The sequence below is a fragment of the Aythya marila genome (genome assembly GCF_965140915.1).
Source record: "Aythya marila genome assembly, chromosome: 1".
Lineage (NCBI taxonomy): Eukaryota > Metazoa > Chordata > Aves > Anseriformes > Anatidae > Aythya > Aythya marila.
The window spans coordinates 11,952,326-11,976,477 of record NC_139042.1 but is presented as its reverse complement, the minus strand read 5'-3'; the positions used below and the strand labels follow the sequence as shown (position 1 = coordinate 11,976,477).

At 43.2% G+C, this 24,152-nt stretch overlaps 1 protein-coding gene across 1 annotated transcript in view; it reads left to right on the top strand.

Annotated features, from left to right (window-relative positions):
* The window catches only part of MAML2 (mastermind like transcriptional coactivator 2), a 207,149-nt gene that overhangs the window by 132,115 nt on the left and 50,882 nt on the right, over positions 1-24,152 (top strand). The window contains exon 2 of the mRNA XM_082762360.1: positions 8,554-10,005. Coding sequence (XP_082618486.1) covers positions 8,554-10,005 — 1,452 coding nt within the window. The remainder of the gene's footprint in view (positions 1-8,553; positions 10,006-24,152) is intronic.

Sequence of the window (24,152 nt, the reverse complement as noted above, 5' to 3'; positions counted from 1 at the left end):
AATGACTTCCACTGTACAGTTTTCTTCCAGACTTCTGAAGTATTGGAAATACAGGAACTGTGCAACATGGACAGACATGTCTTGTCCAAACCCCTACAGCATCTCACCAATAACAGTAACAAATATTTCAGGGGGAAAATATATGATCAACTTGGTAGGCTTGCAAATATAACACTCTTCACCACTATGTCTCTTCCTCCCCTGCCCACCAAAACCCTAGCCAGTCTCTGGCTAGGGTTTGAACCTTGGTGTTTAAGATTTCTCATCTTTTAAATATTTTGTCATCGGGTTTCTTAAGTCAGTGTCTTCCATATTCCACACAAATACTGAGTCCCTCTTTAAATCTTGCTGTATATTTCCTCAGACTCTATCCATTTTGGAAGAAAAAGCTTTTCTTTTAATTGGCATTTAATTTACAGTTGTTCATCTTGCTAAATAACCTCTTGATCTGCACTTACTCTTTAGACTCTTATTATATAAACTTCCATAATTTTCTCTTTTATTTGTCCCTTCTATTGTCTGTTCTCCTCGTAAGACTATCTTCTAAGCTCTTAAATCTTGTTACTTTTCTCCAAAATCCCCTAACATATTTGCCTATTCTGTTTATATAGGTCAAACTCTTGGTGGGGTGCACTTGGCCTGTCCTGACGCTGCAGGTTTAAGCTGAAGGTTTTGGAAATGGCTGTTAGGTACTGCTGTTACTTTGTGTCCTTCTCAATGGGGGTGAACATGCAAGCTGGGTAGAGGCAGGGGAGAGATGCTAATGCAAGTCAAACCAAGCCATAAAGTGAGTGCACCACCCTTCCTAGATATGTTCTCTTATGACTGGCCTGGATTTGGTCCTAAAATCCTATATTTCACTTCTCTTCTGAAGTTCTGGCAGAGGATCAGAACTCCTTCCTCTTAACAAGAAGCCATTTTGACCAGTTGTTTATTAGGAGTCTTAGATGAAGCAGTGATGGAAGGCACTTCTCGCTCAAGCAGGTCCTCCTTGTCCTGGCTGGTGGATTCAGTGCTGGAAGCACAGCTGGGTAATATGCTGAGGAGATTATTTTTTTTCCCAGTTGATGACTGTATCTCCCATGAACTGTAACTTACCCTGCAGAAGGTCTCAAGGCCAAACAGCGTGAGTGCCCTGTGTGACCCACTGATTTGCAGGAAGAGCAAAACAATCTAAATATTTCCTTATTTTTCCAAAGCTGTCTTGATGGCTGCTGTCTTCTTTCATTGACTGAGCTTTTGAAACAGAATGATGCAGAGGAGATAGGTACTTGGGTAATTAAAGTCCATGTGTGGGCATGGCTGTGTGATCTTAATGAAGCTAGAAAGCCTTTGCACAGCTAGTTTGGAAGGGATGCTGGGCAGAAAACTAGGACCAGACTGCTCCCAGCAGTCTTTCCTTAGGTGAAATCTGCTAAGGCACTGGTCTCTAAAAAGCAAATCAAATAACAGCCACCACATTTTTAAGGATTAGGAGCTTCCTGTGCAAGACAGTATGTGTTTTTAATACTTTAAGCTGACTTATGAAACTGGTAAACAATGTGGAGGGTGGTGTTGGATGACCTCTTTTACATGTCTGATCATCCTGTCAACATTTGTAATGCATTTGATATTTTCTTCTCATCAGGATAGGATCAGTTAAGCAGTTGCATTTCCCAAAGCTCAGGTTGTATTACGCTTTGTTCCACATTTCATGGTAATAAATGTTGACATAAATTTCTGTAGATTTCATATAAAGTGATTGTTAATGTATTCATGGTGGGAATGGAAAGGGAAAGGGAAAGGGAAAGGGAAAGGGAAAGGGAAAGGGAAAGGGAAAGGGAAAGGGAAAGGGAAAGGGAAAGGGAAAGGGAAAGGGAAAGGGAAAGGGAAAGGGAAGGAAAGGGAAGGAAAGGGAAAGGAAAGGAAAGGAAAGGAAAGGAAAGGAAAGGAAAGGAAAGGAAAGGAAAGGAAAGGAAAGGAAAGGAAAGGAAAGGAAAGGAAAGGAAAGGAAAGGAAAGGAAAGGAAAGGAAAGGAAAGGAAAGGAAAGGAAAGGGGAAAAAAAGAAAGAAAAAAAAAAGAAAAAAGAAAAAAAGAAAAAAGGCTTTTCCAAAAGACAAATACACAGCTTTCAGGATAAGAAATACAGATCTTTCATGCCTTTTTTGTTTTGCTCACAGTAATGAGTGCTCCATTCTGATTAGCAATCTTGACCTAGTTAAATTGCTATTGTTTCTCTGTGTTCCTATTCTTCTAAAAGACTGTGGCTAGACATGATATTTTATAATCCATCAAATGTAGAATCTGCATAAAAATATAATTATTGTGCTTCAACAACTTGGACCAAAGCCCTGACGCTATATTTCTAAGCAGTACACTGTGAATAATATGGATGCATTTTTAGGTTGGTATGTTCAGTTGGCAAGATATGTGATTTTTCCATAAGTGGAGGTAAACTGTGGCATTTCTAACATACTGATTACTATTCCAGCCTTGTTCCCCAGCTAATGAGAATTAAGTGGATACTTGTCAGCCAAGGAACTTACTTATTTGTTGCTATAAAGTCAGATTTAGTGGCACTTATTATAGTGAACAGGGAGAAAAACTTGTACTACCTCTCCATCACCATTACTGACAGTGTTGCTTATGCCTAGGGATCACCCAGAGGTGGGATGCCTGTGCACAAGGCACTGTATCAGTGCTGCATCCCAGAGCTTATGATCAGAAATACGGTGGTGGGAAGGTTCAGGGCCTACAGAGTGGAAACCTAATGGCAGCAAGCCTTGTACCTTGTGATCGAAGTGGTTTTAGGAGTGGATTAGCAAAATGGGAGAGGAACAGGGTGGAATGGAGCTGTGGTGGCTTGAGCAGAGTCGCTCACCAGCAGTGTGAGGCTGAAGGCACCTCCTCCTCCTCCTCACAGCTCAGCAAAACTGGTTGTCTCCTTCCTGCGGATGCGCTCCAAGGGGGCAGCATGGAGGATGACAAAGAAGAGGAAGCACGTAGAGCTGAGCCTGTGCCAACCAGGCTGGGGCAAACATGGCAGGGCTTTGACCCCGCTGTGATGCTGTGCTGCTTTTTGGGGGACTCGGTGGCTATCGCACTGCTCCTCATGGCACCGCCTGCCCAGGGCTGCAGTTCTGTCACTTGGAAAGGTTTCCAAGACCAGCATCAGGCAGCAGAGCAGACTTTCTGAACATGGAATGATAAAATCTTGTTGAAGACAACTGTCATGCTTGCGTTTCCAGCCATGTCAGGTAGAAGTTGCAAATGGGGATGAAAGATTAAAAATAAATATCCTTGCCTTTGCTTTCTCTGCAGAAAAAAAAAAAAAAAAAAAAAAAAAAAAAAAAAAAAAAAAAAAAAGTGCAGAGAAGGGGGCTGGGGAGAGACCCTCAGAAGAAGACCTCTTTAGGAGGTCTTCAGGAGTTCTTCAGGAGGGACATCAGAGCAAACCTGCTGCTCTGTGGCACTGCCCTGGACATGGGGAGGAGTGGGAATGGCCGAAGCTTGTCAGAGGATACCAGAAGCTGTGTAGAAACAGCAGTAATGGGAACCATTCTGCCTGATCCTAAAAAATGTGACAGTAGTCAGGAAGGGGCTGTGAGGGTGCGTGTGTGACCCTGGCGGTAGGACCTGTGATGGCCCAGGAGGCCTCTGAGGCCTGGGGCAGTGGCTGGAGTCCAGGCCTTGCTGCAGGCCTGGGATGCAAAGCTGCTTTCACAGCATAAATGAGAAGTAGCATTCAGCATGTTTTTCTCCTTTGGAATCAATTCCTGTTTCTTTTTCTTTTTTTCTTTTTTTCTTTTTTTTTTTCTCTCTCTTTTGGAAACTTTCGTTGTTTGAATATTTTTTGTATTTTTCATGTAATTCCTTTACCCCTTCCCCTCCCCAGATACTTGAAGGATTTTGTTTACAATGCAGCTATAGATACAGTCAGCACATATTGTGAGGACGTCTAGGAAGTCCAAAAGGGACCTTTTAAAGTGGATTTGACTGTTCCATGGTAAAAGCACAAAACCCAAAGCTGCTTTTCTAACATGAGAAGTATTACTCCGCACAAACTGCTAACACTGCCTCACTGCCTGCTTTACAAAGTGTGTCAGTCACTTTGTTTCCCTTCCCATCGTTCCACCACAGATGCTAGTAAGGGAGAGTGGAGACTTAAAACACGAAGTATTGTGTTATCTGCTCTGTAGTTTGCGTGCAGTGCATTGGTGTTTTGGTCCAGTCGCCGGGGTCTGGCTGTAGATGTTTTGAGATGACAGCTAGAGATGTTACTAACACCCAAGGATGGGTTGCACTGGGAAATTAATTCCTTTGGAGATCTCCAGGTGCCGTGGAGATGCTCCAGCAAGCTGGAGGGATAAGCTGTGTTTTACTTGTCCTAAGAGCTGTGAAACCCTGTGCTGCTGGATGGTTAACTTAGGACTTTCTCAAGTGCTGTTGTCCTATGCGTTATTAAAAGATAAAAAAAAATAAATAAAAATAAAGAAAATAAATTCAACAGAAGAAGCTGAGTGGAGCACACACAAAAAAAGACTTTCATTGAAACTGAAATCAGATAGTCCTTAGCATTTCCTGCTGTCACAGACAAATTATTTTCTTGGCCATTCTTGGCCACTTGAAAGCAATGTAAGTGAATGTACATGGGTAATGTCAGAAGTGGAGCAAAGGTGTGCTTATAAAAATACAGATAAATATGGATAGTTGGAGGAAAAAATCCCTAAAATTTCTCATTGTAAAATTGTGTTTTTGCACCAAAGAGGTTTTTGTTTCCAATCTCTGGAAAAAAAAAAAAAAAAAAAAAAGTTTTAAAAAGCTATAAAAAGCTTTTTATGAAAAGTAACAAATTTCAACCAAAAGAAAGGTGAAGCAAAAGTTTTTTGGTTGGTTGTTTTGGGTGTTTCCCAGAAAGATAATGATTTGTTACCAGATTTTTGATGAGCCCTAATTATTAGCTCAGTGGAACTCCTGCTGGTTTGGCTGTGTGTCAGGGAGCACTGGAGAAGAAGCTGTCTCTCCTAAATCCCTTTAAAAACTCAAACTAAGTTTTAAGGAGGAATTAATTGTCCCTCTGCACAGGAGGTGGTGTCATACAGTGCTGTTTAGACTGCGTCATCTCTAGAGTTTTGCCCTGGCCTGATAATGTTGCTGAGAATTTTGTTTGTGATATCTTGCGTTTTCTCATGCATTTAACTTCATGCAGATCCCATGCAGCTGTAACTTCAGAAAATCGATGCACCCAGCACTGCGTGGCTGCATGCTGACTCACCAGAGCCTGCTTAGCAAAAGGTCTTACAACAATACGGGCTGCCAGGAAATGCCATGTACTCTTTGATGGTTCATAAAGTCCTGCCCGCCTATTGTGGGATGGAGCCGTACATGGAGAGCTTCTTCCTCTCCCAGTTACTGTCATGTCACACATTTCCCATCACAGCGCCTTTCAGTATTACACGGTTTGAGTGGTTTGAGATGTGTAATCGGGAGCCTGTTTGATCTGAGGAATGTGCCTCTGTTATGTGCCTAGGAACTTCTATGTTACATTTACTGACCCAAATCAATCCTGGTTTGCAAATTGGAAGAGATGGAGCTTGAAATCTGGCAAGCTCTTTTTCCCCCCTTCTGAAGAGTGTGTGTTTTGCTTGGGGAAAAAGGGCTCTGGTTGATGAAAAAGTGATCAGAAGCTGAAAAATGCAATTGCTAGAAAACGGCAAAGGTTTGAGTGATCGAATCATGTCCCTTCAGAAGACAAAAGAAGCATAGTGCTTGAGCATCGGTGCCACATAAAAGACACTGTTTGGATGAAATAGCAAGACAGAGAGGCTTGTGATGGACACTGCTTGTCTCGCTGGAACAAACACAGTCTGGTCCCAGCAAACCACCCTGACATGGAATTGGTAACATCTCATGGCAGGGATGGAGAGGGAGGGGGCTTTGTCCCTGAGGGCTGCTCACAGCTTTGTGCCCTAACCTTCCAAGCCCCTAATGCACGCATTGACCAAGGTGTTATCAGCATTGTCTGGATGGTTTGCAGAGATGTAATAAGTCAGCACTTGTCATTTCTTCTTTAGAAATCTCTTTTTGTGGGCATTTCAGGAGACCACATGTAATGAAACCCTTGAGTGCTCCAGCCCATGGCAAGGGAGGGCTGAGTGAAAGGACATATCTGGAGATCACGGTGCTCTCCTTTGCTTTGCCACTGACTTGTGCAGGTCACTGGGCAAACCACTCCATACCTCGCCCATATCTGCAAGTGGTTAATTCATATGCAGAAATAAAACAGCCATTATGCACAGCGCCGTGCAACTTTAACTGCATCAGAAAGCCTGGTGCAGGCGCTCTGAAAATGTGAGGACATTTTAAAGAGCTCCAAAATGACACGCAAAAGTAAAATTAACTCAGAAAGACGTATTTACCACATAAAGCACATACATGCAGAGGATATATTATTCATTATCTGTTCAGCCTTTTTGTCAGCAGCACATCCGAAAGCAAAACATGCTGCCAAGTCATGTATTCTGATGAACATGGGACTTCCCCATTTCCCAGGAAGATGAATTTGGGGGCACGAGAATGATTTCTAATAAGCACACTGACAGCAAAGATGATGGTAAAAGGAAGTGCACCTTGCTGTTTTTTTCGCAGAGGAAAGTACAGTGAGTCATGTGTCAGGAGGAAGATGCTAAACAAAGGCAGTCCCTGTACTTTGCCACCTAAAAATCCCTCCCCAATGACAGCTAATAACAATTAGTTACTCTTGTAGGCAAAAGGTCTTGGGCTTGCACAGGTAGGCACCAACATATCTGTCCTTATAAAACAGAAACATGAAGCTGTGATTCGAAAGCTATGCTGGAAACTTGACTTCAGATATGAGGAGAGATTTTCAGTGTCAGAGAGAGGAATTACGAGGCTTAGCTTTAAGGGGTAAACTCGGTGCCCTGCTGATGCATTGGGAGGATAGATGGGGCCATGATAAATGTCTGTGAGCTGAGCTCTTCCCAATTGACTCCCTGGCATTCACTCTAGAATAAAAGTGTTCACACGTGGAGTTATGTGGGAAGCATTCTTACCAGTGGCTAAGTCTGAAGCTGAGGGAAATTACATACCCGTGGGCTTCTGTACCTGAAACATCAGGGTCCAAATAATGTGATTTGAAGATCTCATAAATCATCCTTCCTCACGTAACTGCAAAACTAGAGATCTCAGCGTCTCATCTGCCCGTCGTGGTTTCCCAAGACATCGCACTTTGTAATGGGCCTGGTTTTCCCAGTGGTACACACGGTTACTTGTCAGATGACATTGTCCTGCCGTCTCCTCGGTCGGTGCACTTCTGCCCAGGCACGAGATGAGCCGAATTTCCCTGTGGAGTTTCCTGACATTGCTCACGGACCTCTGTGCAGCTGAAGCAGCCGCAGCGTGCACGTGGGCTGAGCTAGGTCTGCGTACGCCTGTGGTTGCTGTGGCTGGTGCTTGGTGCACGCCTTTAATGTAGAGACCTGAAGCTTTGACAGGTGTGTTTGTTAAAAAAAAAAAAAAAAAAAGTGTTTCTATTCTTTTATGAACTGTCTTTCTGAAATCTGAAATAACACTATTTCAGGGTATATACATATATTGGTCCAAATTTTTCAGCTGGTGGGACTACACCTTTGTTTTGTGTGCACAGGGTGGGAAAAGATTTCTTTCAGCAGACCCACAGGGTTTGTGAGCAGATGAAAGTATTGCTGTAAATATTCAAGGAAAAGGAAGTAGAGTTGTCGTTGTTGGAGCGGTGTTGCGTGCACTCTGTGTTTTATAGCAGATGGCTCAGAACATAAACAATTAGGGCTTAATGTATTAATATACAAATCTGGAAAATAATCCGGCAGTATATCATGGACCAGCCCCTTGGCTGACATAAATTGACATGGTTCCAGTGGCTTCACTTCAAGTTTTGAACAAGTTAACATCCAACATCTTTAACTACACCAATCTCTGGTCATTATAAACCTACGTGAGATCAGGATGCCTAGATCTCACTTGTGCCATTAAAATGTCTCCTAGGACCTTTGGACTCTGCAGTCCAAACATGATCTTTTGGATCGTGAACCAAAATCATTACAGTGGAATCCTGCAGCATTGGGTAGACACACAGGCAGATTTCGTGGCTGCATTAGTCTCTGCTGTCTGAAAATACATCAGATCTGTCTGGCATAGATAGACGGGAGCAAATCTGGGATGGATATGCCCTAGGCTTTGCCAGCTACAGCTCTGGCCACCTCCCTCCACTCACACCCACAGGAAAGGTGGGACTTGTGGTCAACAGGAGGCAGTGATGCCCAAAAACTGCTGGTGGCTATAAAGACGGGGATGGCGGTGACAGGGAGATGTCTCACTCACACATTTCCCTACCGTTCTGCACAATTTCATCGACTGTTTTCACTGACCTTTGCTGCCCAGAATAGTTTTCTGTGCTGTGCAGTGCTTACTTGCCTGTTGACTTGCGAGATCCTTCCATAAGCACCAGATAGACTATAGCTTTTTTCTTCAGTTGTCATCTAACGATTATTATTTTTTGTCTCTGCTTCTTTCAGCTCCAAGGCTCCTTGAAGAGAAAGTTGGTGGTAAATCTGTCACCTGTCAACAACAAGAGGCCAAATGGTGTTTCGGACAACTCGTTCCTTGACATTAAGAGGTTAAGAGTGGGCGATAATATCCCAATGGGACAAGGTGGCCATCATGCTAACAATTGCCAAAGCCAGTCAATGCCTGGAACTATGCCTGTGGGGCAAGGATCACAAAGAAAGACCAGTAACCTAGCAAACAATGCACATGCTAGTGGGAACGGCATGTTTAATATGACTTTGAAAGAGGTAAAGAAAGAACCGGGAGAAACAATGTCCTGCAGCAAACACTTAGATGGCCAGATGTCCCATGAGAACATGTTCCCCAACAGATATGGGGAAGACTCAGGAGAACAAATGATGGATCCAGAGCTTCAGGAACTATTTAATGAACTGACTAACATATCAGTGCCACCGATGAGTGATCTTGAGCTAGAGAATATGATAAATGCCACAATAAAGCAAGATGAACCGTTCAACATTGACCTTGGGCAGCAAAGCCAGAGGGGCCCTGTGAGATCTCTGCAGATGGATAAGATGGTAATTAAGAGCGAATATGCACCAGGCATGAACCAGGCTTCTGTGGGTTCCCCACAGATGAGGCCTTCTTCTACAGGTCCAGCCTTCACTATGGCCACCGCTGCCATGTCCACCTCCTCACCCATCCCCTCGGTGCCTCAGAACCAAACGCAGGTGTCGCAGGTCTCTTCTGCGTCCAGTCGGCCATTGCCTAACTGGCAGGAGGTTTCTCACGCACAGCAACTCAAGCAGATCGCAGCCAACCGTCAGCAGCACGCCTTGATTCAGCAGCAACAGCAGCAGCAGAACCAGACAGCCAACTGGTCCACCTTGTCTCCGTCTGGTCCTTCCCCCGGGCCCTTTGTGCAAGAGAAAATCCCCAGTCCTTCTTTTCGCCAGCAGCAGTTCAGCCCACAAAGCTCAGCGATGCTTGGGGTGCCCGTGAATGGGAACCAGTCAAAGGGGATGAATAACTATGTTTATAAGCCAACCACTCCCCAGAGCAATCCCATGGACATAATCATGCAACAGAAGCCTCAGGACCTCAACAGAAACTTTATCAACAGTGCTCAGCCACCACTAGAGCAGCATCATGGCAACACAAAGCCTTTGTTTCACTTTAACTCAGAGCAAACAAACCAGCAGATGCCTTCAGTTTTGGGTTCCCAAAGCAAGCCTGCCCTTCTGCACTACACGCAGCAGTCACAGAGCTCAGCCCCAGTGCAACAGCCACAGCAGCAACAACAGCCACAGCCGCAACCTGCTCAGCCTCTCCCAAACCAGTCTCTTCAAAGGCCACCCAATGTACCCCTAGCAATGCAGCAAAAAATGATGCTTCAGAAAATTCAGCAAAGCCAGCAAATCTCAGGTTTGCAGTATCCGGTCTCTCAGCAGCATAGACAGGTAAGGCAGATTCTTCCTTCTTTGTTACACTCTGGTCTGAGTGGTAAAAAGGGTTTTCCATCCATTCCTCATTCCTCCAGGAGATGTGTACTGGTGTGTAATGACCTCAGGACATACTTCAGCAGAGCTGCTGATGGCTTGTTTAGTGCCTATTCAGGTGTATCACAGATGCACATTTGTAAGAATTTCAAGAAAGACATGCTCAGAACTTATATTTTTTTTCTTAAAGCAAGAGGGAATATGTCACTGCTATATATTATGTAGATACTTGTCAGAAAGGTGAGATAGCAGGGCAGATGTAAGCTTATTTTGGACTCCTGTCTGAGTTTCCTACCTTACAAAATTTTTGGTTCTTTTGAATGGCACAATTGTAATGAATTCCTATGTTATCTTAGAGAATGCATTTTACAATGTTAATTTTTATGTCATCGATTTCCTCAGGGAGGCAGGGTTAGGAAATTCTGTTTTTAGATATCGTTTGACTGACATGACAAAAATACTGTTTGCACATTTGTTATCTGTTTGGCAAAGAAAAACTAAGACTTATCTGTGAGCTTTATAAACACTCATCACACTTCTGGGAATAGTCTCTGCATAAAATACATGCTTAGATATGAAGGTGAAGGCTTGCACAGATACATCTACAATTATATACCGCGTGGCCAGCTCCCACTGTGTTATCATGAGACATTGCTCTGACATGATCAATGATTATAGCTCAGTTATGCTATGCCAAGTCATCTTGCACCAAAATCCCATGTTTCAGACCTGTCAATTGAAGTTCAAATATGTAACCTTACTGTACCCCCGAAACTGGAAACCACATGCAAAACAGGCAAAGCATATATTTGATATTGGGATGTTTAAACCATTCTGAGGAGTTTTGGTGGGTTCATAGCATTTGAGGGTAATACAGATGTAGAGATTGCTCATGAATTCCTTTGATATGAGAAAGAACTATAAGAAACTACTGAGAAAATGAAACCCTAAATTTTCCATAAAGTCACTGAGGAGCAGCACCGTGAAAGAATCGGTCATAAATGGCATATCTTGGCCAACCTGTTTGGGCAAACAGTATGAGTTTTTGAGATAAAGCAAATAGAGCTGTATGCATGGAAATCTTTCTCCTTTTACATCTTTTGAACTCCCTGGCCACCTAACCATGACTTTTTCCAACAGAGGATCCCTTGGCAAGAGGCTCCAGGTGAAACATTTAGGCAGACTGGGTGAGGAGGTGTTGCTTTGTTTGATGATGCTGGAGGATTAACAGCAACCACAGCTTTGCTGTTTTACAGGAGAACTCTGCTGGCTGTTGCTCTACTCCTTGGGCCACTGTGTGCTCACTTCTCAGGCGCATTTCCCCATTCTCTTAATAGACTGGCAGGCAGAAGAATTTTAGCAGTTCCTTCATTCAGCCATGATGAAGCTTCCAGCAATCTGTCAGCACAGGGGAGACAGGCAGGACTCCTGCAAACACTCCTGTTTTTCTGTAAAAAAAAAAAACAAACATGCAAGGTCACATTCTGGAAAGGAATAAAAACATTGAGTGTAACGCTGCTCAGGGCAATGTTAGCTCCCTGTTCTCTGCCCTCTTGTGCTGCTGCTGAGGGAGGCAAGCCAACAAGATGGTTACAGGCAATGTGGTCATAGCAGTGGTTTCAAAATGTATCATGAGTGTAGTGGGATCTATCACCTGCAAAGCCACAGGACCTTTTGGTTTAGGAAGCTTTCCCTAAATTAATTTTGCTAAGTGCCAAGCTTCAGATATTACAAGGAAGGAGTTTCGCCTATCATCACAGACTTCTGCAAGAAGCTTTCCAAAGTCTCACATCACCCAGCACACAGTTTTGTCTGCAGGATGTGCTTATCTGACCTGTGGCATAGCTGAAAAGTGTACTTTTGTAGGCACAGATTGCAGGGCTTTTGCAGCTGTTGCTTCTGTGCTCTAGAGAAATAACTGGATTAGAAAAGATCTTTCCTTAAGATCTTTTCCTGCCGAAATTCAGAAAATCAGGTGGGTCTCTCTCAGTATTCTGTAGCTGCAAGAATGATACTGACAACTGCATAAACTCAGTCCATAAAATTACAGGATTTAGGATCATTTTGAACACAATTGCTCAGCTGGCAATATTTACTTCTATGAACAACTTTAGGCCTGCCTGCACAGATGCAAGAGCTCATCAACCCCTGGGTCAGGACTGCTTGTCCCCATAGGTTCATCCCGAATATTAAATTGGAGTTGGAGGAGAGACCCCAGCATTATATTCCAGTAGAGATCATGAAGGTCAAAACGAGCTCATGGGTCAATTCCTGTTGATCTAAGCACTGGGGACATCACCTCATTTAGGCTGCATGGTCTTCTGTCCTGGAGAATCATCTTCCACCTCTGAGGATTTCTAAAGATCATTAACAGTGATGCATGATTAATTACCAGCATTACTAATTAACTTCATGATTAATATATATTTTACTCATGCTCTATTTTTCATGAGGAATCAAGGTGTGATTCTGCTAGATATTGTTCAACTCCTCCTTAGATCCTAAATTCATTATAAATGTGAACAATAAGGACCATCTCAACTGGCTGAAATGCTTTGTAGCTGGAAATGTGAGTGCACACTCATAAATAGCTGCTGTGACATTGCCATTACATAACACTGAATGGGATGCTATAAACTCACATTTTTAGCTGAACCAACTCACTCTCTGGATTTTTTCCCCAAGCTTTAAGATCCCCCCAAAGCATTTGAACTTCACTTTATCAGCCCCGGCTTGCTAACTAGAAATGCAGGAGTTATAATTTCTCTGCCTGTCACATTCACTTTGTGTCAAATTGGAGCAAACTTGTAGTGCGATTTGCTAATTAGATGTCTTTTGCCTCTAGGGAAAAGTCATAAAAATGATGGAAATCATCTTGGTTTCCTGGAAGAAGGTTGAATTGAATGAAAGTTTGGTTTGCTTCTCAGTTTTCCTCTCCATTGTTGTAGGAAAGGTTCACCTTTCCATTGTCTATCAGGATGCAACATATGCACAGTCAAGAAAAAACTTGTACAAATTCAACACTCTCTTTGTTTAGGGAATAATTAGAAACTTCAATTTCTGCACTGGTTAAATTGGGTTTGCAATACTTATCCAGAACCTGGGGGAAATCTGTAACTGGGAGAAGTTTGAAATCTAACTTTCTCTCTGTGAAGAAATGGAGAAATGAAAGATGCTTCTGGAGTAAGGCATAAGGTTTTTGAACAAACAGCTTGGTGTTTTTAAGTAGTCTGAGAAATTCTGCACATATTTTTAAAGTTTTTGGTCACCCGTATGACTCATTCAATAAGTTCCATCAGTCTTCTATCAAGAAGTTAAAAAAAAAAAAAAAAAAAAAAAGGAAAGAAAAAAGAAGCCAATATCTGCTAAATAAAATACTATAAATATTATTCATTCCCTTCTGTTTTCATACTAAAGCCAAATTAAACTCAGAGGTTTCAAGATGAGTTTATTTCCAATATTTTTATTCAAATTCATTCGCTAAGGGTGGGGAGAAAAGAAGGCTGAGCTCGTGAGAAGAGGAACCCTAATGCAGCAAGGCTGCTCCATGTGGTACTTGTGGGCATGTGCCCTTGGACCACAAGAGCCCTATTTAATGTCAGCTTTGGAGGCAAGGAGGACAGAAGGGATCACGAGAGTTTCAGCTCCTGCTGTACACGAACAACCAGAGGTCCTTGTTTTAAGGCTCTGGAAACGCCAGTGTTGTTCATGTAGTTTCAAGTGTTTCCCTGTGGAGAGCCCAGGGCCTTGTTAGTCCTCACTCCTTTATAATGTCTTTGAGGATGGGATCATCTCTCTTCCTTTCCTTTTCTCTCTCTCTCTTTTTTTTTTTTTTTCCCCAAGACCCAGAAATGCAGTGTGATTACTTGCAGTTTGGGGGCATTTTTGCCGTTACTTTCCCTAACTGGGGTCTACCTTAGATCATTTTCTTCACCAGATCTTAACAGGCTCCTTTTAAATCCAACCATTCTCCCTTCCTACTGAATATCGAACAATCCCTTCTCTGTTACCTGCCCCAAGCATGAGTGACCCATATGTGCCTCTTGGCTGATGCCCTCCTACAGCAGGACTTTGTATTTTGCAGCATGTGGCCGATGTCCTTCCAGGTGCTCCATGCCCTAGGGACATGACATGGGTGCATCTGGCTGGAGAGGGGCCACGATGTAGCTCAGAAAATCAATGCTTAACTGATATAGATGCATTGCTCCTAAATGTCTCCAAGGGATGGTGATGGTAGTTTAACTAACCTGGCAGCTCTGCACCCAAGGTAATTTAATTTATTTTGGGAGAGCATAATTGGACTTACAGCAGCATAGTAAGCAGCAGGATGTGGCCTTCTTTAAAGCATGGGCACCATACAGATTTAATAAGAAATGTATGTTAAACTGTCAGATTGTCAGAGTGCTATGCAAGGAAGAAGCACCAAGAGCAAAAGATCTCATGGTTTCTTTGAAAATGCAGCTAGAAAAACTCCTGTTATCGTTCACTGCTGAGCAATTACTTACACCTCTAGTTTAGCCTCTGAAATCTCTCAAAGAAAATGTGGCTTCTTTGGATGATTCATATCAAAACAATATTTTCCTAGACCTTTGTGTTTACCACTAAAGAAGAAGAGAGGAGCACATTTTGGTGAGGCAATCTCTCTGTTTTCAAGTGTGAATGAATTATTTTGCAAATATTTGTTAAATGAAGAGAGAAAAACTAGAGTGGCTTGTGGTAATTGGTACAAACCAGGACTTAAATGTGACTGAGATCATAAATAACAACGATTTCCAAGCCTTTGGAATCTGCAATAATAGAAACCGTTCCATAGTGTAAGGAAATAACAATGTGACCTTTCTTGCAATGCTCACTATAAAAATAGTGTTTGGATGAGAGCTTTTCTTGATAGCTCCATTTTGGTTGCATTCCTTCGTGCAAGGGCTTCTGAATTAAATATTCTGAATAAAAACTTGAGGACGTCCCCATAATTACCGTCAACTGAATGGTCATAACTGATTTATGAACACAAAACCAGAAAGAAAATGTCAAAGGTTTCTGTATTGCCGTAGTGGACAGTTGTCTTGGTGTCTTGTTGGTGCCTTATATCATTCACCCTGTTTACTAAACCAAATATATAGACGATCACACTGTGGATGGTCAGTCCCTGAGTACATCATAATTCAGAGGCTCGGTGACATTGCCAGCTTCATAAGCTTTCTTGAACTCTTTTCATAAAGTATTTTCACTACTAGAATGGTAGAATATTAGCCTCTTAGGTCAAATGCTTCTGGGTTCATGGATTTGGGACATAGCTGAGATAGTCCTTGTGGTCTCATTTGGGCTGCTTTTGGAAGGTACCTCCATGAAGATACCAACACAAAACATCATCACGCTTGCCTGGATGTGTTCTGTGCTAATGTCGGCACACTTGAAGTCTTATTGTTTATTAGCTTTGTGAAATTGCCTGGAAGGTCCACTGATAGGACAAAATATCATTCTGTAAGAACAATATAAATGGTTTAAAAATGGCACCTGTCTCAAAGGGACAAAAGATGAGTTTCACAGAAGAAATTTGAAGGATATCAGCTTCTACCCACCTGCACGTCTGCAGATGTTTGTTTGAGGTCTGCAGTGATCCAGAGGTACTTCATGGGCTAGTCATTTGTCCTGGCTGTGGGGAAAAACAAGGTTCAGCAAGAGTGCTATGTGCTTCAGTCCTCTGATTTTACTCCACTGCCACCTTGAAGACATGGGAAGACGTGGGGAAGCAGAGGGACACCCAAGGTGCCTGGTGTGTACCTAAGAGAAGATGTAGGGGCTGCAAGGAGGAAAGGGCAGGAGAGAAGATCCACAGAGCTGGTGGCAGAGTTTGCAGTTTGTAGGCCTGGCATAGTGGGGTAAAGTAGGGAATCGACACCAAGAAAAGGACATGAGTTTGTGTTTATGGGATTAACTGGAAAGGAGGGGTAACGAGGCAAGATTGGGGTAAAGAGCTGTGAAGAGGCAATGGGAGGCAAAGAACCAAGGATGTTTCAGGTCTGGCTCTCTGCTACGAGGCAAGTTAGTCTGTGCTGACCTGTGATCTTATCAGTGAAGCTGGGATATCCGTGAGGACTTGTTACCTGGTTGAAGTGAAGATTTCTGCCATTGCCGTGCTGTGCATCTGAGGCCGGAGTCAAGCCCTGAGTCAACTTCCTGTAGGGATTTTGGAAAGGCAGCCTGGAAAAACAATATAATTCCACAACCATCGGGAGCTGGCATGGTGAAAACCCCTTTCCTGTAAGTTTTTGCTCATTTGTAGGCAATTTATGAATACCTCAAGAAGTCAAGGAACGACCAAAAAAAAATTAACGAGACCTAGCTCTTATTTCTCTCCCTAGAGTCTTTCTATTATTTTAATTCCCTGAAGTCTTCAAGAACAAGTCCCAGTAATTTGCCTCTCTAGGGGTTCAAAATGAAGCAATATTCTAGTGGCAAATATTTCTTTCTTCATTCAGCCACTTTTACTGCTGGTGCTTTTATGGTGGAGACCTACCCCAGGCCACTGATGACTGTCATTAAGACAGCAACAGACCTAGTAATGCTCTTTTAATATAAGTTTTCATGGGTAACTTTCCCATTTGTATGTAATACAGATCCAGAAAATCGGCCAGATGCTCCAACAGAACTAATCCAGAACCATCTGCCTGCTTCATTTGCAGCATGCCTGTTTCTGATAATGTACACATACAATGTAAGAGACAGCTTTTGCCCTGAAGAATTTATAATCTAAAAAAGCAAGCCAGACAAAGCATGAGAGGAAGGAAATGTTACTCTACGTTTTAGATATTATTATATATTTAGGGAAAGAGAGAAGGAAGATCTCACCCAAAGCCATTACAAGCCACCCACGAGCTGTGAGATAGGGACGTAAGTAACACATTTACCATCACACAGCAATTCACTGAGTCTGATGTTGAACCAGAGCAAAAGTCAGTCTCAGAGACACTGTTGCTGCGTCCCAGGACTATCCCTGACCCCACCACTGCTCATCTTGACCTGCCTGTCCCCTGCCGCTTGCCTCCTACTCTGAGATCCTTCCTTACTGACCCAGCATCCCCAACTCTCAGCCTGCACAGCCTGCACAGTCCCCCAGAGGAGTCCGCTGGAGGACAGTGTTTGATGCTTCTTTTCCCCGTTCCACCTGTGGATTGATGGCAGACAGCCCATTGAGGTGAACCCAGCAGCTTGCTAACTCTCCAAAGAACCTGTGAGCCATCTGTGGACATATTCTGGCTATTCCCAAGGTTCTGCTTTCCTCACATGCATGAGAAACGAATGGGGCCTTGAGGGTAGCCTCACATCACCCTTTGCATGTTGAACAGGCCAACCATGTTGAGTGTCTGTCATCTCTTCAGAGTCCTCATTTCTCCATCCCCTCTGACGAGCCTCTGTTATGTCAAGCCCCAGCTGGAATTCAGAAGGAGGCTGAGTGCTGCCAACACTTGGTTCCTCTGAAAAGCCAAATGGCTTTCATAGAGTCTTTTAATAGTACTACTTAGTCTTGACATAGCTGTGGAAACATGTGAGTTTAATGATTTTCTGACTTTGTGGGAAGAGGTGAGGAATGATTTGAAGTCTACAGCATACTGAGAGTCAGTAGAAAATGCAGAAAACAGGTAAAAAGGGTATTTATCCCTCTCCTTCATATCACTTCTCTCTATTTAATGTTAATCGCCTAACCTTCCTGTGTAGCCAGTGAGGAAGGTGCAGTTCAGAGTACTTAAGCTGGACACATCCGTGAGGCACAAACTCACTGCAGAAGACTCTCACTTCCCTGAGTCCAGCCGTGCTGCTGGAAGAAATGCTCAGACTGAACTCACGGTGGAAGCCCTGCAATGTGACATTGCCTGGGGCTGTAAGCAAGGGGCAGTTTCGCCGGGCAGGGTGGAAGGAGATCGAGTCAGTGGTGGGTGCTCAGCCTGAACCCACAGGCCGGCCCAAGCCCCTGGAGCTGGCAGTCCTAGGTCCAGCTGGAGGCTACCTGTTGCTCCCATGAGCTGGGCTAGGGCTGCTACAAAAGCCCCTTCTGGGGCTCAGGAGGAGGAAGCCAGGAGTGAGTCTGGGTGCAGAGGTGGGCAGGGGACTCAAGGGTAGGAAATAGCGTGGGAGGAAATCGGGCAGGATGGGAACTGTTGATGTACAGGGAACAAGCTCGCACAGGAGCAATGCGGAAGACTGGTAACACTTAAAGAAATACCTATTTCTGTATCCTGTGGCAGAAAAAGGGGTTTGTTGTCTATTAGTTCCCAAAGTGTCTGCAAGAAGTCGTCAGCACAGGGCAAGAAATGCAGCTTTCCAGAAATGCTTCACTCAGAGCCCTTCTAATCGCCAGCTGAAAGGATTCACTGCATATTTCAGCCCATGCTATTCATACTGCAAGTCTCTGTCAATCAGAGATACAGAAGAACCAGCATATTTGTCCACATCTGTTCTCTGGTTTGTCCTTCATGGAACCCTACAGCTCTTGTACAACCCCCAGCTGGAAGTGTAGCCAGTGAACCACCAACGTGTTGTTTTCTTCCTGTCTTGCAAAAGCTGCATGAGGAAGAAAAATGCAGGTTGGATGATCCTCTTGGGCCTTCATAAGAAGCTGGATAGTCCATCTTGAAGGAAAGGTTCCCTGTGACAGACTTACAGCACTTGCAATGACCAAAGTTTGAAAAAAAAAGCCTATTTCTATGGAGGAGCCAGTTTGTTCTGCAACCTGTAAGAGGAAGAGAGACTCTGAGGGCTCTCTGCATTCTGTGAAGTTGGGTTAGATGTACTCGCACAGTCTCGCCTTTTTCCAGACCTTTCTCTAATTTGTAGTGGTTGCAAGCTGGGCCACAGCCTGGCTCCAAGTGCATGATGAATGACTAAAGGATTTAGTGCTTTGGTTCTGGTTAGAAGAGCATCCAGCTTTATCCATTGCAGAGCTAGATTTCTCCAAATAACTGTAAGCTGCAATCCCAGCTCAAGCAGGCTTTGCTGGGGTGACTCCAGCTTTTTCTGGTTTCAGCTATAGCGAAGGAAAAAAAAGAAAAAGAAGAAGAAGAATGGCTTCTTTTCCTCCTAGAACTGGTAAAAGACATGGGAAACCATAGGGATTAGCAGAAATATTGAGAACTTCACAGCCTAAGTGCAAAACAGAGTGGGAAGAGGGAGGGTGGGAGTGAGTTCTGGCTATCCATCCTTAATCCAAAGCTGTCTGCTCCTTCCCAGGCTATACTTCACTGTCATACACTTGCAAATTTGCTCCAGGAATGAAAACAGACTAACTTTAAGCTTGTTCCTAAAGCTGCAAATTTGTCCCTGCTGGGTGTTAATTTAACTGCTTCCAGGGCACCAGGATGTCTACAAGCCTTCGCTTTTCTTTCTTTCTTCTTTTTTTTTTCACACATCTGGTGTTGTGAAAACTTCCAAGGCACCACACAGCAGAGTGATGAACTGACCACTTTTAACCCTTTCCACAGCATGCCAAGTAAGATGTGCGTGAGCCGGCCTCTGTCTCTTTCTCCAGCTTTTTCTCCCTATATCAGTCTATTGGCCTTGTTACTTATCAGATCCACAAGCTTTAAAGCTGATCTTAAGAACATTCATAGGTTGGAAGTTGAGTCTTTCTTCAGCTCTATCATTCTCATTTTTCCTGTGAACAAACCTGACTAAACAATAATAATCGGACTTCAAAAAGTTCCAACAGGAAGAAACATGTTTGGAGCAGGGAGGATTTTTGCAAAATATTTCTTTTTTTTTCCCCTTGCTTTTATCTGGTGTTACCACTTGCCAGCAGGGAGGAGGTTCAGTGCAGCAGTTTTGCTCACGTTATGGCAAGTGATGGCCTTTTCCTGTTGGTTTTTGATTGTTGCATTTGTTCTTTGATGGCTGCATTAACTGTTTATCTGCTACATTGATTGAACCACAACTCAGACCGAGCAAATTCAAAACAATCTGGGTGTCTCATTTCCAGTCATAGCTGTTGTACTTTCCCTGAGTTTCTCGGCTTTCTTTTCTTTCCATAGAACAAGCTGTTTGTATGACCAGCCCCTTTGTTTCACAGACATGTTCCTACCAATAGTATACACATTGACTTTTTTGTCTTTGATAAAGGTACTTGGAACCCAAATTCCTCTCCAGTTTTGTCCTTTGTACAGTGCAATACGCATGCAGAGTCCTCCTTTCCTGTCTCCCTCTCATCTTTATCATTACTTCTAACCCCACAGCCCTCTTTTTGTACTTCTGTCCCAGTGACTGTCCCTTCTCAGCCCTGGTTCCTCTCCTGCACCTGACTCTGGGAGCTGAAACACCATGGAGAAACATTTCACAGCTATGTGGGTTGCTGAACACAGCAAGAAAACAGAAGTATCTGTCACAATCAGATGCAGGAGACCCAAACATGCCACAGGCCTTGATTTTGGCGTCTTCCCTTCTTCATGTAGGGTTTTCACTGCTGAGTTTTATTTTTAAAAGAAGAAAATAACTCTCAATCCACAAATTACAGGCCTCTTTGGTAAACATGAAATCTACTTCATGGGCTAAGTACAGCTGTGTTACCAAAATCTTGTTTCATATTCAAAGTATTATCAAGGGCAGCCTTTTTCAGAAGCAGCACTTCTCTCTGGGCCCAAGCCAGATGGAGCTGGGGCCCCAGGAAGCACTGAAGCGGTTCTTCAGAAGGGTTTTCCATAGCCATATACATGCTATTTTTTTTTTTTTTTTTTTTAAAAAAAAAGCCTCTTCAGATTTCTAATCCTGTCTGAAATGCTTTCTAGAGCATTGGGCTCACCACCTGAAAATACTAATGAAATTTGGTCTGTGGTTTGTGGAGATAGAATCATTCATCTCCCCATTAAACCGGAGCTTTTTAAAGCTATACAGTAGGACTTAGGTGTCCATAGCCAAATTATTTATGCAGATCTAGAGAATGTCAGTCCAAAAAACATATAGCTTTAACATTTCCACCCCTGTTTTTATTCTGACAAGTTTTCCAACCGATGCACCTAGTAACCACCTTTGAAACTGGCCATAAGTAAATTTAGGCTGGAAATCAGAAGTGCATTCCCAGCAAATGGAGAAATTATTTGCCTTTTCCAAGGAGAGTGCGGGTGGCCAAAAAACTAACTGCCTTAAAGATAAAATTTAGAAAAAATGTGCTAGAAAGGCACTCAGTTTAAAAACAGGATCCCTTTCTCCTCTTTCACAGCACAGATGCAGTCCAGTTTTCTACCTGTGGCCTCATGTGGGCCTTTCCTTGAAGGAACCAAGTGGGGAGCTGTGTGGGCAGCTACTAAGCAAAGCTGAGTGACTGACATGGCTACACACACCAGATAGATTTACGGACATTTAATTGTAACATTCATTTAAATATATGGTCTGCTGTTGTTATGAGCTCCGAGAATATTTTTCCTCTCTTCCTCCCAAAGAGTCCAAAGCAAATCGAAGGCTAGACTGCTAGTACGCTAATTGTATATGAATTTGCACATGAATCATTAATTAAAGTCACGCTGTGGAAAAAATTAAAAAGTCTAAAAGACCTTTGGACATTTGTGTGAAGATCATTGCACTTAATACCAAGGAATACAAAAATATTTGGACTGTTTGTTCAAAGGGGCACAATGTTAATGAATCATTTTAATCACCTTCATTATAGTCTTTCAAACAGAGGAGACCACAGCAGAAAACCAAGCCTGACAAAAACAACATACAAAACCCAGAGGCAACTGTGAGGCTACTAATTAGATAACTTTACCTTGATATTTGCATTTGAGCTTATGGATGTGAACAACAGAGTAGTATGCTACTTTCAGGGCAAGAAACAAGCAAATGGGTGCTGTCCTGCGTCTTCTCAAGCACCATTTTCAAGGTGCCTCCACCTTGGTCTCTTGCATTTTGCATGGTGAATACTTGGAATACTCAGAAATCCCCATGGGTAGCCTTTCTTGTGTTTCTCCCAAATTCTTCTTACATCTCTGGTCTTCTTGCAGCAACAAAACAATGCAGGAGCTGGAATTATTCTATAAATGCTAGCGAATAGAAATTATGCAGAATGCCCAGATTTTGTGTTATTTTAGCCACACAAATGCTACAAGCAAAAACTAAACCAAATTAAATTCACACATAAATATCAGCAGGAACACTGAGACAGTAGTGATAGCAGAAGTAATGAAATTATGTAATATATGCAAATTGTTTTCTACACAGTAATTCAGCCATAAAGCTTCTGTTAAGTGAGTAACTATTGACTGTTCTGTAAAGGTTGGAAATGGAGAAAGTAAGATGAACATTTTTTTCTAATGCAACTGGTAATGTTGAAAAATTAGAAAACATGTTTTGAAACATTAGAAAACACAGCACATGGAAAATAAGGAGGTGACTGGTGACAGCCAACATGGCTTCACTAAGGGAAGATCACACCTGAGAAATCTGGTGGTCTTCTATGATGGGGTTATAGCACTGGTTGATAGGAGAAGAGAAACTGAGTTTATCTACTGGACTTGTACAATGCATTTGACACTGTCCCCCATATCCTTGTCTCTAAATTGCAGAGACATGGATCTGATGGATGGACCGCTCAGTGGGTAAGGAATTGGCTGGATGGTGGCACTCAAAGAGTTGCGGTCAACGGCTCAATGTCCAAGTGGAGATCAGCAATGAGTGGTGTTCCTCAGGTGCTGGGACTGGCAGTATTTAACATCTTTTTTGGTGACATTGACAGTGAAATGGAGTGCACCCTCAGCAGGCTTGCTGATGACACCAAGCTGTGTGGTGGGGTTGACACACAGGAGGGAAGGGATGCCATCCAAAGGGACCTGGGCAGGCCTGAGAGGTGGGCCTGTGCGAACCTCATGAGGTTCAACAAGGCCAAGTGCAAAGTCCTGCACCTGGGCTGGGGCAAGCACAAACGCAGGCTGGGCAGAGAATGGATTGAGAGCAGCCCTGAGGAGAAGGACCTGGGGTGTTGGTGGATGAGAAGCTCAACATGATATGTCAATGTGCGATTGCAGCCCAGAAAGCCAATCGTGTCCTGGGCTGCACCAAAAGCAGCATGGCCAGCAGGGTGAGGGAGGGGACTGTCCCCCTCTGCTCTGCTCTCCTGAGACCCCACCTGGAGCCCTGCACAAGAAGGACATGAAAGTATTCGAATGACTCCAGGGCCACAAAATGATCAAGGGGCTGGAGCACCTCTCCTGTGAAGACAGGCTGAGGGAGTTGGGGTGGTTCAGCCTGGAGAAGGGAAGGCTCTGAGGAGACCTTACAGCGGCCTGCCAGTACCTAAAGGGGGCTACAGGAAAGCAGGGGAGGGACTCTTTGCATGGGCTGTAAGGGATAAGACAAGCAGTAATGGCTTTAAACTAGAAAAGAGAATATTTTGATTAGATATAAGGAAGGAATTCTTCACTCAGAGAGTGGTGAGGCCCTGGCACAGGCTGCCCAGAGAAGCTGTGGATGCCCCATCCCTGGAGGTGCTCAAGGCCAGGCTGGATGGGGCTTTGGGCAACCTGGGCTGATGGGAGGTGTCTCTGCCCATGGCAGGTGGTGGAATTAAGTGACCTTTCAGGTCCCTTCCAACCCAAAATGTGCTATGTTTCTATGTGGTGCATGTAATTAAGTGCCTGGGTACAAAAGGACTGAGTCAAGGAGAGATGAAATATCTCAGTATTTCTGAAAATTGGTCATCTAGTTAGATGTATAATTATGGTTTCATTTGTCATCTCCAAATTGAGGTTCAATTAAGAATTGTCATAAACTTTGCAGTTTTTATACTTTTTTTTTTTTTTTTTTTTTTGTCCAAGCTCTTCTCCATCGAACATTCAGCTAGGCAAAGATCACTATCAATGTCAATGAGTATTTTCAGAAAACATCTTTTAAAAGATTTAGAGGTTTCAGCTATTAAAGCAGTCAGAATTTCATGCCATTAATATTTAAATATATATAGTTTAATCCAGTTTAAAAATGCAGAGGTTTACATTCCATGCTGAGTGAGGCTGTACGTGTCAATACTTGTGTGTGATCAAAATGAGCTCATGTACACTAGAATAGGACCTTAGCACTTCACAAAATGGCAAATAGATGTAAAGGTTGGAGCTATACTTCCAAGTGTAGATCAC